A 13428-nucleotide genomic window follows, 5' to 3' on the forward strand; every position below is an offset into this window, starting at 1 on the left:
GGCCGCCCTTGCCCTCCTTCTACCGCGATTATGATCGGGGTGCATTATGATCGAGGGGTTATGTCACAAAAGTATTTCTGCGTTTTACATGTATTTGAATAGGTCGCATCGGAGCAAGCTTCCTCTTGTATCAACCCGTTTAAGTTTTAGATACGATTATACCACCGTGGTTTTAGCTGAGCAGTGTTGGAGACTGATCGGGGTGCATTATGATCGGGGTGCATTATGATCGAGGGGTTATGTCACAAAAGTATTTCTGCGTTTTACATGTATTTGAATAGGTCGCATCGGAGCAAGCTTCCTCTTGTATCAACCCGTTTAAGTTTTAGATACGATTATACCACCGTGGTTTTAGCTGAGCAGTGTTGGAGACTGCGTCGCACTGAGTGTTAGCGGAGCGGTGGAACTAAACTAAGTATGAAGATTTTGTACGGACGCCTACACATGTGCATGTGCACGTATGGTTCAGAAAATGCCATATTATCTCCACTGCAATCTCCATTATGAGATGCAAGAGAAGACCTGTAAACGTAGCAGATGATCTTGATAGGCTCAATCACGTTCAATATAAATTCATTTGAGCGCAAACATTACCGCTCATTATGAACGCTAATAGTCTGACCAGAACGTGTTGAAACTATAAAAGCTCTGTGAGCTTTGTTTTTGACACAGTCAAGGCCCGTTTTGCTTGTATCCATTCGACGCGTTCTCAGGCCCGCATTTTGTAAAAAAAAAAAAAAAGGAGAAGAAGGCAGCAAGGGCGTAGCCACATGTCTTTTGCCAGCACCGTTTCTTTTTCTCTGAATGCGAGAGACAGGGATCTCACGTGCTGTTGCGCAGTCGCGTGACCTTCGGAATGTCATTACTCAAGTTCGCCGGACACGAGACCGCGCGCTGTGTGTGATGTCCCCGCTCGATTCTTGCCGACGGACGCGAGTGCTTCTGGCGTCGCAGTTGCTTGGCAATGTGCACCGCTAGCCCGCGATGAAGAAGGAGAAGGGAGGGGAATGGCGGAAAGAGAAGTGAGTCATTAAACGGCGACGGATAATCGCGCATTGTGAATTTCTGCCGTGCCAGCTGCTGCGCGCCAACCGGTTCACTGAATGATCGCCCGTAGACGACCGCAAGAAGAAGGGGAGAAAACGCGCGCGCTCCCGCCCAATGCACTAGTATAGCCCGATGGCGCTGTATTTGGCTTCGACTGTTCCGCGCGGTTCGTGTGCTGAAATCGCCCCGCCGTCGGCGAGCATCCTGCTCGGACTTCCCGGAGACAGGACGGTGACAGCCTCTTCCACTCGTCCGTGAGGCCCGCCGTACGCGCGAGGCAACCTAGCGCCGGCTGCGACGTCGCTGCCGGGCCGCTCTCCCCGTTCTTGCCGAAATTTCGGTCCCACGCCCGTCGAGAGCGCTGGGCACCATGCGCAGCGATGTCGAGTACGCGGTGTTCGGCGCGCTCATGTGCGCCAACCTGGGGTTCGGGCTCTACTTCTCCTGCGCGCGGCGGGCGCGCAAGGAGGCCACCACCGAGGAGATGTTCCTCGGCAGCCGGAGCCTGCGCACGCTTCCGCTCGCGGGCTCCGTGCTCGCGTCCATGCTTTCGGCCATCGGCGTGATCGGCTTCAGTGCGCACTACTACGCCTACGGCTTCCACTACCTGTGGAACTTCCTGTCGGCGCCGCTCATCGCGGTCATCGTCTCCAAAATGGTCATTCCTGTTCTCTACCAACTGAGAGTCACATCCGTGTTTGAGGCGAGTATAGCTCGACTTTCTAACGGACTTTTGGTCAGCACCGTGGGACGTTGCGTGCTGACGTATTTCGTTAGGATTGGACGAGTGCGCGCTCTGACACTTAGCAAGAGCGCGAGCCAGCGTCCAAGCGCATGTCAGTGCGTGCTGCAAGACGGAATTTTATCATTTTAAGTCAACGTGCGCAAGATCTATATGAAAAGAATTGCAGTGTTGTTTGTTGTTACTCGCGGGGAAGGAGATGAGCTGTCCCTTTCCCCGCGAGTAGGTCAGCTGCCTTGGGTAATCATCGGCCGCCTAGCGCCTATAAAATATGAATAGTGAAAAGAGAGTAGGCTGAATTAAAATATTTTCGTCCGTAAGAACTGCGCATCTGTCAGCAGCCGCGTTCACTGAGGATATGTTTCGATATCATAATTTGGTCGATGCCTGTTCTTACGAACCAGTTTTAGCGTACTACCTGCTTTATGAATACCAGCCTATTATAGGAACCGATCATGACAGGGCTTGACTTCAAACGCGCTATAGGTGGCTGTCGTCGCTGCGCGTCGCTGGAGCCAGTCTGAGGGACTTCCAGTAGTACAGGTCCTCGCAAAACTAGATCTCAGTTCATTAAGCTGATCGCGGCGCGCGGTGTCTTTCTTGTTTTCTTTTTTGTTGCCATTACGCAGCTCTGTTTAGTTATTGGCCGGACATGTTGCTATATACAGGGTGTGTCACGTAACATGAGCCAAACTCTAAAAATATACAAATGCCACATAGCTGAACAGAACCAAGGTAATGTTGTTTGCCGTCGCTTTGAGATACTGACATTATTTTTTGCATTCCATGTAATTGTACAATTAGCCTTAATTAATTATTCAACTTCTCAAACGTTCGAATTAGATTAAAAGTATCAATGAGAAAATTGTGGCGCTACTGGCCGCTCGAGGAAGTTTGCGTGTATTCGCGGGCTTCTCTCATGCTTGGAAAAACAATTTTATGGAGCACGTGTGGAGCAATAAAAAGCTGTATCGGGAGTTCTTCGTGTTGCTCCACGATTTTCTCATTGACACTTTTAATCTAATTATAATATTTGAGAAGTTGATTAATTCATTTAGGCTAATTAGGTCGAATGCAAAAAAAAAAAAATCTGAGTGTCTCCAAGCGACGGCAAACAAGATTACCTTGGTTCTGTCCACCTACGGAGCATTTGCATATTTTTAACGTTTGGCTGAAGTTACTTGGGACATCCTGTTTATAATATGTAGAAAGAGAAAGATTTAACGGATCCTGGCAAACTTTGCTTAGCGGTACGCCTTCCATGCTACCCCAGATGGATAGGATAAAGAATGAAATTATATGCACAGTTCACAACAAAGATACGCAACACACACCAAACGCAGCACTTAACACTAAAGTGTCTCTAAGGAAACAGACAAATGACTTTGTTGCTCCAGATACAAAGGTAGTGCTAGTCCATGAGCCAAGGACGTTTCTTGACTGAAAGAATTACAGTTGATGTACGCGTATCCTGAGTGCGGACATTAAGGCTGTTCTTTGTAGTCTATATAGTTTGCAAACGCAGATTAGGTAGGCTATATGTTCCCGCACTTTGTATGATGGGCACAACGGTGGCGTTGTGCGTTTGAATTGAAATAGGAAATAGGAAATCCGAACACTACAGGTAACACAATAAATCATAGTATCGGGTCAGTTGTTGCATGTAAGCTTCAAGTGAAAACTGCACAATGAAATGTGGACATTAAACGTTTGTGTCGTTTCTATGCCTATTTTTGTCCTCGTTTAATTGAGCCTTCCTTCTTTTATTTTTTCTTTTTTTTTTCTTTTTTTGAAGCCGAAGTTCACAGTCTGTCATCTGGGAGATGGAGTGGTAAAACTGTACTCTAATGTTTCTAAGAAGGATCAGAGATGAGATGGAGATGGACCTTACCTTAATTTGGCGGACCTCGTGTTTGTGTTAATTTCTCAATCCTTATAATGCAGTCACCTAAATTGCAATACCAAATTACAACAAACACTAAATAAATGAATGACGCTATTTATTGAATTGTCAGCAGTTATCACACCACCCTAAAGCTAAGTCAAACTCCTCAATGAATATCGCCTGTTTACCAAATACTGATGCACATATAAAGATAATGAAGGCAAACTTAGGGGAAGCAAGGGGGTTAATGGTCTAGGCTAGCGGCTCTGTCACTGGAAATATTCGGCAAATGGTTCATGGCCTAGTGCACCGTTGCCAGAAAATGTTGCCAACATATGAGGTGCGCAGAAAGTGTAAATCTTATGGGTAGTGTTTTGCCATAAACGGCAGTCAAGGCTGCGGCACACAAACCCGAATGCTGGAACGCGCGCTTTTTTGTCTTCGTTTCGTTAAAAAAAATCACCTACCTTGAAGGTTGTCGCCCGCTGCACTGACGCCTTCTTCTCCAATGCCTCCTAGGAAAAAAGCAAACAAAAGGAAAGAATGTCTCCAATCCGCGCTCTGAAGGGAGTTGGACAGCGAAGCTGTAAGCGATAACTAAGGCTTTTACCCATTGCGACGTAGCTTGACATTATTCACATGGCGACATTCACATGCACTTGACCTAATTATTGGCCTAAGACATTTCGACTGCCTGCGACTTGGATTGCGCCGCTACTTCATGCACTGACACAGAGTGGATCAGAGAGAATAGAAATGCACTTAATCATACTTTCGCCGCCCCTCGGAGGCACACTGCTTTTCAGGAGTCCTCACTACGCGTCGCTTTCCCATGGCACTGTCACAACACAAATCAGATGCTAGGCGGGTACTTCATTTACGTACGAAAGTGTAGTTACGTCACTCCCTGCTTCATATGCTCAAGTTGCCACAACTGCAGCCTATGCAACCGTAACCTTTACCGGGAAACGCTTGTGGCGAACGCTACGTGCGCAAAGGCGAGCTTTCCGGTGCTTTCTTTCTTTCCCCCGCACGGCCAGCGCCGCCGCTACCGCAGATGCGCTGAGGTGAGCGCCATCTGCTGGTGCTGCAAGGAACCCGGCGGCGCAGCGGCGCACCTCCCGAGTGTTTGCCCACAGAGGCTACAGACCCATTGGGAGGTAGAGCTATACGAGTTCGCTGTAAAGGCTGTTGCGCTCTACGTACCAAATCATATGAAGCAACAACATTAGTCACAGGCCATCAGATATAGTCATTGAATTATCCCGATTCATCTCATACCCTTTTGCGGTAAACCATCATTTATAGTTGTTTATAGAGCGCAGCTCTTATGCGCCAGTTCCTGCGCCGAGCGTTGGCGTCGGCGTCCCTCGTTACCAAGCAAAGGAGCACAACGAAGAATGAAAGAGCGAACGCGGAGCGCAGCGGGGGATGAAAGACGGCAATAGTGAAGAGAGCGCTAGGAGGAAAGCCGAGGATGAGGGTATGGCGAAAGCGTGAGAAGAAAAGCATAGTGCCGCGCAAGACGGGCTCTGCGGCGACCATGGCTACGAGATAGCGCCAGAGTAACGCACGTCGCCTGTTCACCGATGACGCCAACGGCACCCTATATGGAAACAAAGCGCTGCATGAGCGGAGGTCTGTCTGCGGCGGCGGCTGTGAATCACGCCCATGTGTCACCCACGAGCTGCCTCTGGCGATCTCCAGATAAGTGAGGCAGTCGCGCCACATTCGCTACGTTTGCAAAGTGCCGTACGAAACAGATTGTGCGCGCCAGCCAATATATCGCGAAATGAAAACACGTACACAGCTGGGCTCAAATTTCGTATTAGGGAGTATGGTACTCGTCGGTGAATTTTTTTTAAAGTGAAGCTTTCATTGCCTCGTCCTTCCATTTTCTACTGCTGCTGCTATCGTTGTCTTGCACACCGCGTCGGGGGAGTGGTTCAGAGCGTGCATATAAATGAAAGTAGCATGGCAAAGAGAAAGGGCGACACGAGAAACTCGTTTGTATCTTTCCATCACGTCGTCACAATGCCCTCTCGATGGCTGTAATTATCCGCGACCCCCAGCAAGAGCATTGCAGAAACTGCAGCGCTTACCTTCGTACTAACGCGCAACAGTCCAGAGAGGGAGGTAGATAAAATGGCAACGAGAGGCTAGGGAGAGGGGCAGGGAATACGTATAAACGACGCCGCACGAAACAATTGAATAGCAGCCTTGCCACTCTTCGATTGCAGCGAGCAGCGGGGGGGGGGGGGGGGGGGGGGCAGTGGAGGAAAAAGGGAACGTAAGAAGGCAAGGAAACGCTACTACTAGACACGACAGCGGTTGCGCACAAACTGGATAAATTTAACATCAAGGTACTGCACGGTACGCATCTGCTATATCTGAAAAACAAACGCCCTGCAGATCTGTCAAGTGGACAACTGAAGCAAAACGTACAGACTCAAAGCCCCATTAACGAACCGTTGAGCCTAAGCGACACTATACGTACGGCTGCACCTCATATCAACACTTCTCAACCCGAGGTCGAGGGGTCGGATCATGAAGGCGGCACCTGCATTGAGACGGGGCCGAAATAAAAAAAAAAAAAAGAAAACGCTCGTGCGCTTAGATTTAGGTGCAGGTTAAAGAATCCCAGGAGTTCAAAAGTAATCCGGAGCCCACCATTACGGCGTGCCTCGTTATGACGATCTGGTTTTGTCATATGCAGCCCCACAATTCAAGTATTGTTTAAGATTTCTGCCACGATGCGATGTGCCTTGTGAGCCAATGGCAATGCTGACCTGCTCAGAGGTTATGAACAATGGCGCACAACAACGCCTCAAGCAAACACGTCTCGCTGTGTGTCCTGTGTGCTACGCAGACAAGCAGAGCATTGGTGCACGCAAGGTAACGTTAAACGTCAGCTCACTACTTTCGCATTGCATTAAACGCTGAACAAATTATACATTCAGTGTCAACATTACCGCTAATCATCGCCAACCAAAGCAAACAGCACAGAAAGCTTCGCTGTTTATTGGCCTGCAAATAACCACATCCTGTGTCCGATAGTGTTGCCATGTATTTTTCTTTCTACTCGTCCTGTCTAACTGCCTATGCTTTGTTTGGGTTGCTTTAATTATGTGTGTTTATAACTGAACTTCATTTTAACGCGATAACGTTAAGGGCCCCGTGTCGCAGAAAATCCGTTGTCGGCGTCGGCCGTCAGCGGCGTTGTCAGTCAGAAAAAAATCATGCCGAACCCCAACCACGCAGGCCCTCCGCGCGGCGCATAAGCGTTACTGAAATAATTGAATTTTTCAAAGTAAAACGCGTCAGAAAATTCGTAAAGTCCTACTTACACACGGCCTACCCGCCGTGGTTGCTCAGTGGCTATGGTGTTGGGCTGCTGAGCACGAGGTCGCGGGATCGAATCCCGGCCACGGCGGCCACATTTCGATGGAGGCTAAATGCGAAAACACCCGTGTACTTAGATTTAAGTGCACGTTAAAGAACCCCAGGTGGTCAAAAATTACTACGGCGTGCCAATCCACTACGGCGTGCCTCATAATCAGAAAGTGGTTTTGGCACGTAAAACCCCATAATCTAATCTACACACGGCCTACAAACAGATAGCGTCGAATTGTAATTTGAATATACGAGAAAATTTTATATACGAGAAAACATAACTCTGTTACGCGGAAACACAAGCACCTTTATCCTTGCTTACAGAGGTATGAGCCATTGACGAGTCGCTGCTTGTAGCACTTGCCTTGCGGGGGTGTGAGCCATTGTTCTGTCCTGCACTGCCGCCGGGATCGGCCCACCATTGTTTTCTATCGGGCTCCACGTCGCAGAATATCTGGTGTCGGCGTGAACGGGCCCGATAATGCTATGGCGTTCCCCTCTAAAAGGCAAAGCTGACGAGGAAGCTTTAGCTCGGGTGCTCCTATCTAAATACGTGCAAAAGGAGAATTCGCTTTTCTCGGCAACCACTGCACCAAATTTGGCGAGGTTTGTTGTATTTAAAAGAAAACTTAAAATCTAGTTACTGTCGGTTTCGGATTTGTGATTTAGGTCGTCAATTTTTATTAAAAATTGGCAAAAATCGAAAAGATTAGGAAAAGGATGTTATGAAATTTACAACTTTGTAACTCAGCAATGAAAAATGATATCACAATTATGTGTATCGCAGCTGATAGTACATCTAAAGCGGACAAAATTCATATGTTACACATGAATCTCAGAAAGTTTAGTAATATGGAAATACAGCTTTTGCAGAACCCTCCTACAGAACGTAACAAATTCACGTAAGATACAAATTGACATAAAGAATTTGTTCGCTTTGAATGATCTAATGGATGCCGTTTACAGAGCAGCGATATCTGTTTTTGATGCACAGCTATTAATTTGTAAACTTTGTGTCTATTTCTTTTTTAACTTTCGAATTTTTGAAAATTCTTTGTACAAAATGCAGGCACTAAATTGAAATTCCGTTTCAAACTGTCACTAGAATTTAACTTTCTCTCTAAAATTCAACAAATTTCATTAAAATCGGTCCAGGGGTTACCTCAGGAAAGCGGTTTTGCGTTTTACATGTATTTATACATGTTTTACATGTTGAATAGGCCACGTCGGAGTTGGGCCCGAGCTAAAGCTTCCTTTTAAGCGTCCTCCAAGTTTTAACTAACACCTCCACCTGTATTCATACCTCCAAAACCGGGCTTGTGGGAGTAGTCTGAAAATTCTTTTTAAGTACTAGAAACACTTGACGCCTGGAGTCGCGGCGTCTGGCATCAATTCCTAGGGTTAGAATTGTACGAGCAATATTTTATTATGCTACGTACATAGTTACAGCAATTATTTTACAAGTTCACATGCAGAGGCTGCATCCGAGAGGTATAGGCCTGAGCTAGCACGCCCTAGCCTTCTATTCTGCACAAGAAGTGATGGCGAACGAATGAAAGTAATGATGCTTCCGAAGGAGGATGTCAAGGTGCGGCACACGCAGGAGCACAACCCTACGGCACTTTGAAACGCGCAAGACCCAGACAAGTACCACGTAAAAAGTCAAAAATGGCCTTTGCTGGCAAAGCGCTGCATTTGGTATGGTCGTGAGTGTGAGTGATTTGGATGAAATCGAAAACGTTGGCAACAATTGTGTTGCCGGGTTCTCCGCAAACAATCAATTGTACAATGACCAAAGGACGACAACATGAGTGGACACACATACACACACAAAAAAAAAAAACGTTCCGGCAATGAAGCACATTTCATAAACGCGCTCAAATAGTCGATATTAAAACAAAGACCAACAAAACGGCACATTCTGTACTTTCCGAAATTAAACACAAGTCGATCAATCAACCTAATTGAATAATATAAAATAAATAAAAACACAAGGACATACTGAGTGCTCATACGGAGAAACAATGTCACTTTAAGCGAAGAAGGTTACTAAAGCTCTCAGATTTGATCACAAAGCTGTGAATTTAGCTTCTTTGTAATGTGTACAAGTTCTTTCCTGTATGGTATAGTAATGAATTTTGTGGAATTCGCAATAGATGGATGGACTTTAGCAGTCTCAGACATTATATGTGAAAAACACAAAATCAACTCCAAACCATTAGCCGCAGTAGTAAAGCACGAGTGGGCATTTTCGAACACTGATATAATAATCTCCAGCATCCTTACAGTTAACAATGTACCGACACAAGATAGAAGCGATCAACTGTGCTAATTACCAATTATAGCAAAGTACTCACTCCAAAGGGAGTGTAAACTGGCTCTTAGGAACAGGTCAGAGGGCGACTTGTAAAGTCATTGGCCTTTCTGTCATTATTATTTTACTCTCATGTTTGTTGTCAATATTAAATAATTTCTTCGAAGTGTAATTGGGACGTATAATTATCGCGTAGAATATGCATACACAAACTCGACACATTGTTGGACCCTATGATATTGTGGCTAGTGCCAGGTCCACGGAAGGAAACTATTCTTTTTCTTTTCTTTTGCAGCAACAAAACACACGGCGTACAGAAGTTCCTCAAAGTAATATTTTAGAAATACACAGGAATTACATTACTCACAATAATAGGTATTCTCACATTTAATAAAAACTTCTAAAGCGCCGCTAATAAGGTAGTAGCATTAAGATAACACAGAATAGAAGTCCAGATTAGATCCTCATAAAATTCTATTGTTCTCTTTCCATAAACATTTCCATAAACTTCCATAAACTTTCCATAAACCTGTCATAAGCAGGCAGGTTGAAGTGATTATTAGTGTAGGCACTCGTATCCAGCGTAGGCAATGTAAATATTCTCAGAAAAGATATACAAATGTTAAGTAACAATTCTTTTTCACTGTTTTAAGTCACTTTGTATATGTTCGTGAGTGTCAATACTCCAAGCGCTTGAAGTAGAGGTGTACTGTAATCGGTTGACTTCAAAAGCGTTATAACTTTTATAAGCATTATTACTGCTATGGCCTTTAACTTTTTTCAAGGTGCGACCACTCGACCACTCATATATATATGTTCCTTATCTGGCATCAAGCGTGCTTACTGGCGTACCTAACTTTTGAATCCCTTGAACGCCCTCTCCACGACGTCCTTCACATATAGAATACACTTGCATATCTTTTAAATCAAGCGTAGGTAACGAACGCGCCGTGGGCGACCTTGAGGGAATAATTTACAATGTGTTTCAAATCGCCGAACATCGATATCCAGAAGAAAGATCTAACTTCTCGTCCAACTTTCTCTTTCTTTTTTCTACTACTGCGGTGAAGTGTCCGTCGATCGGGACGAACATGACAGGGGAGACGCATACGCAGAAAAAAAAGAGAGAGATTAAAAAAAGAAAAGCAAATTGCACAAACCAAAGATTGTAAAACTCTCGCGTGAGGGCTGACAACTCACGAGTGGTGCCACGACGTCCAAATCGGCAGCAGGCAAGGCTTATTAACAACAACAAAAAAAAACTAATCCCACCGACGCAAAAAAAGAAAAAAGAGACACTAACTCTGCTTCCGCTTTTCTTTTTCTTTTTTTACGAGGATGCAGAAGGCAGAAGCAAACCATTCGTTCTGCCAGCCGCTGCAACGCGTGGAGCAATTCGGGCTGCGATAAGGGGAACCGTCAAGGCACGTCAGTTTCGTAGACAGCAAACTATAGCGTGCCGCCTCTGCGCAGCAAGTCGTTTCGTCCTTGAACGCACAAGGCTGCAAGCAGTTCGAATGCCGTGCCGTCCACCGGCGTCAAGAAAAGCGCGAGCGGGGTGGTGGTGCCTGCTCTCGCGCCAGCGCTTCGTAAAGTTGTGCTCGTGGCGGACCATTTCCGTAGGCAGTGTTCACCGTGAGCGTAACGTCAGCCTACAGGATAACCGTCCACATTATTAATTTCGGAGCGAAAACCAGAATGAAATTCTTTAGAAATGGGTTATTCACTTTAAGAAAGAAAGCTATTCATGATCGAAGACAAACGCTTCGAAGTAAAGGCTGGCTGCGGTTCGCGCGTTCTTATTTCTGTACAAGTTTCTAGATATGCGTATATACCGTGTATCCCACCTAACGTAAACCGAGCTATTCCAAGAAAAAAAAAAAAGACGTGGTGAGAAGTACGTTTTTATGACCTACCGTGCTCGGTCGCCAGACCTCTAACGACTAAGCACCGTAGGTCTTATACTTGTATCTTGCAAGGTGTTCTTTAAGTCTTTTTTTATTTGTTTATTTGAATAGCTTCGCTAACGTTAGCTGGGCACACAGTATAGCGAGTCCAAGCACTCTTTCCGGAAGAAACTAACAGGGACGAAAATATAACATCGATATCCATGACGGACATATTCTGCCTATCCATTAAATAAACCGAGAGATCTATTTTTGGTCTGATGCCTCCTGTATCTTACAAAAAGCATTGGTTCAGGGGCCCTAAGAGTAAAACTGTTCCAATCTGTTTTAACCCCCTGTGGTTGCTGAGGGGATTTGGCGTTGCGCTGCTAAGCACGAGGTTGCGGGATCAAGTCCTGGCCACGGCGCCCGCATTTCGATGGGGGCGAAATGCAAAAACACCCATGTACGTTGATTTAGGTGCATGTTAAAGAACCCCAGATCGCCAAAATTAATGTGGAGTACCTTACTACGACGTGCCCCATAATCAGATCCTGGTTTTGGCACGTAAAATCCAATCATTTAATTTTTAATATGTTTTTATTCCAATATGCAGACTTCATATTTACGTAACCACCGACGTAAGCATCGGATTAGTAAAGGCAAGGCGCAGAAGACCAGGACTCAAGAAGAACACAAACGAAAGGACCGGCACCGATGCTGTAGTTTGTGTTCTTTTTGAGTCCTGGTCTTCTGCGCCTTGCCTTTACTAATTCAAGCATGAACCAACTAGCCCAAGCAGGAGTTTTACTTACGTAAGCATCGGGCCGTTCCCCACCACATTGTTCGAACAGTACAATCAGATGCTCTCCTAGTTTGGATGAGGTCACTTTTGTTGGATTTCAAAGTGAATAGCATCGCCTACTTTCACAAGGATTTCCTATCTAACTGACTGACAAGAGGCGAAAAGTCTGCAGAAGAGGAGAGGAGGGTTCCGGGTCGGGGGGTGTTAGCGCAGTGAAAGTAGATAACCGGATCAGGAGGATGGTGCAGCAGTCTGGGATTGGCTCGCTTCCCCTTGCTTAGCTTGCGGTGGCTGGTCGAAAATTTAGGCGGCGTGCAACGAAAGGTTAAAAATGTCGCTAAAACGGATCCTCAGAAAAGAAGAGGTGGCATAGCGATGTCGTATACGATGCCGAAAGGGCTCTACAACGTTACGCTGCCACGTAGAAAGATGTTTGTTATACTGAAATAAATCAGTTTTCCCCGGCAGCTCCGAGTCGCAAGCGCCAGAGCGGTTGGTATGCAGACGGCTCTTATTTCTTTCGGAACGGGTGATTCCGAAAACAGTTCAGTTTTGTTCGCCATATTAATGTATCTTTAATTCGTACAAGTCACTTTTACGTGCTGAGTTTTCGTGGTTTTGCGACGTCGCGTGGCGGACAGGCGAAATGGGCGCAGACCGAAAAATTATGACCAATATAGGAGTGCTAATGTAAAGCAAAAAAAAAAAAGTGGAATCAGAAATAATATCTTTTTCTGTTCGGCCTAATCACTGCGCACACGTCATAGCAAATGTCTAGTTTTCGCTGTTTTTGTGACTTTGTGTGACAGACAGGCTAAGGCGGGGTAGCCCGAAAGCTTTTTGACCAATCGTCGAGGGCTGACTGCAAAAATGGAATAGAAACAGTTCGGAATAACTTTACGTTATAGCGCTCCAGATCTGCCATCACGGCAGTAAGTAGCCTTTTCGGACCCTTTAAAAGTATCCACAAGAGGGCAGCAAGAGACTATTTGGTGACCTCCTCTAGTTTTACGGATAAACATGGCCGCCATTAGGAAGGAAGATACATGATAGAAACTCAATACACTAATATTTACAAAACACGTAACAAAGGCAAAGATAAAAAATATGTTCTTTTGTCTGTGCTAACCAGCAATCCACCTATAGGTATTCACAAAGCGCTTGAAGTCGATTGCTACAACCAGTTATCATAGCATCTACGTTGTAGACTTGCATGAAAACCACCACCCAGGAATATTCGCACGCAAGGGGCACCACCTCTGTGCTGGGATTTATGCAGCGAAAAATAGCTCACTTTTTTCACAGGGCTCTTTCCTGTGGCTGTCTGCAGTGACTAGTTCTCGGTCGTTACAGGCA

The 13428-nt window shown here is 45.7% G+C and overlaps 1 protein-coding gene across 1 annotated transcript in view; it reads left to right on the top strand.

Moving 5' to 3' along the window:
• The first annotated feature begins 359 nt into the window (after positions 1-359).
• The window catches only part of LOC126548627 (sodium-coupled monocarboxylate transporter 2-like), a 77421-nt gene continuing 64352 nt past the window's right edge, over positions 360-13428 (top strand). Inside the window, exon 1 of the mRNA XM_050196876.3 lies at positions 360-1750. Coding sequence (XP_050052833.2) covers positions 1418-1750 — 333 coding nt within the window. The 5' untranslated portion in view covers positions 360-1417. The remainder of the gene's footprint in view (positions 1751-13428) is intronic.

The sequence above is a fragment of the Dermacentor andersoni genome, chromosome 1, assembly GCF_023375885.2.
Source record: "Dermacentor andersoni chromosome 1, qqDerAnde1_hic_scaffold, whole genome shotgun sequence".
Classification (NCBI taxonomy): domain Eukaryota; kingdom Metazoa; phylum Arthropoda; class Arachnida; order Ixodida; family Ixodidae; genus Dermacentor; species Dermacentor andersoni.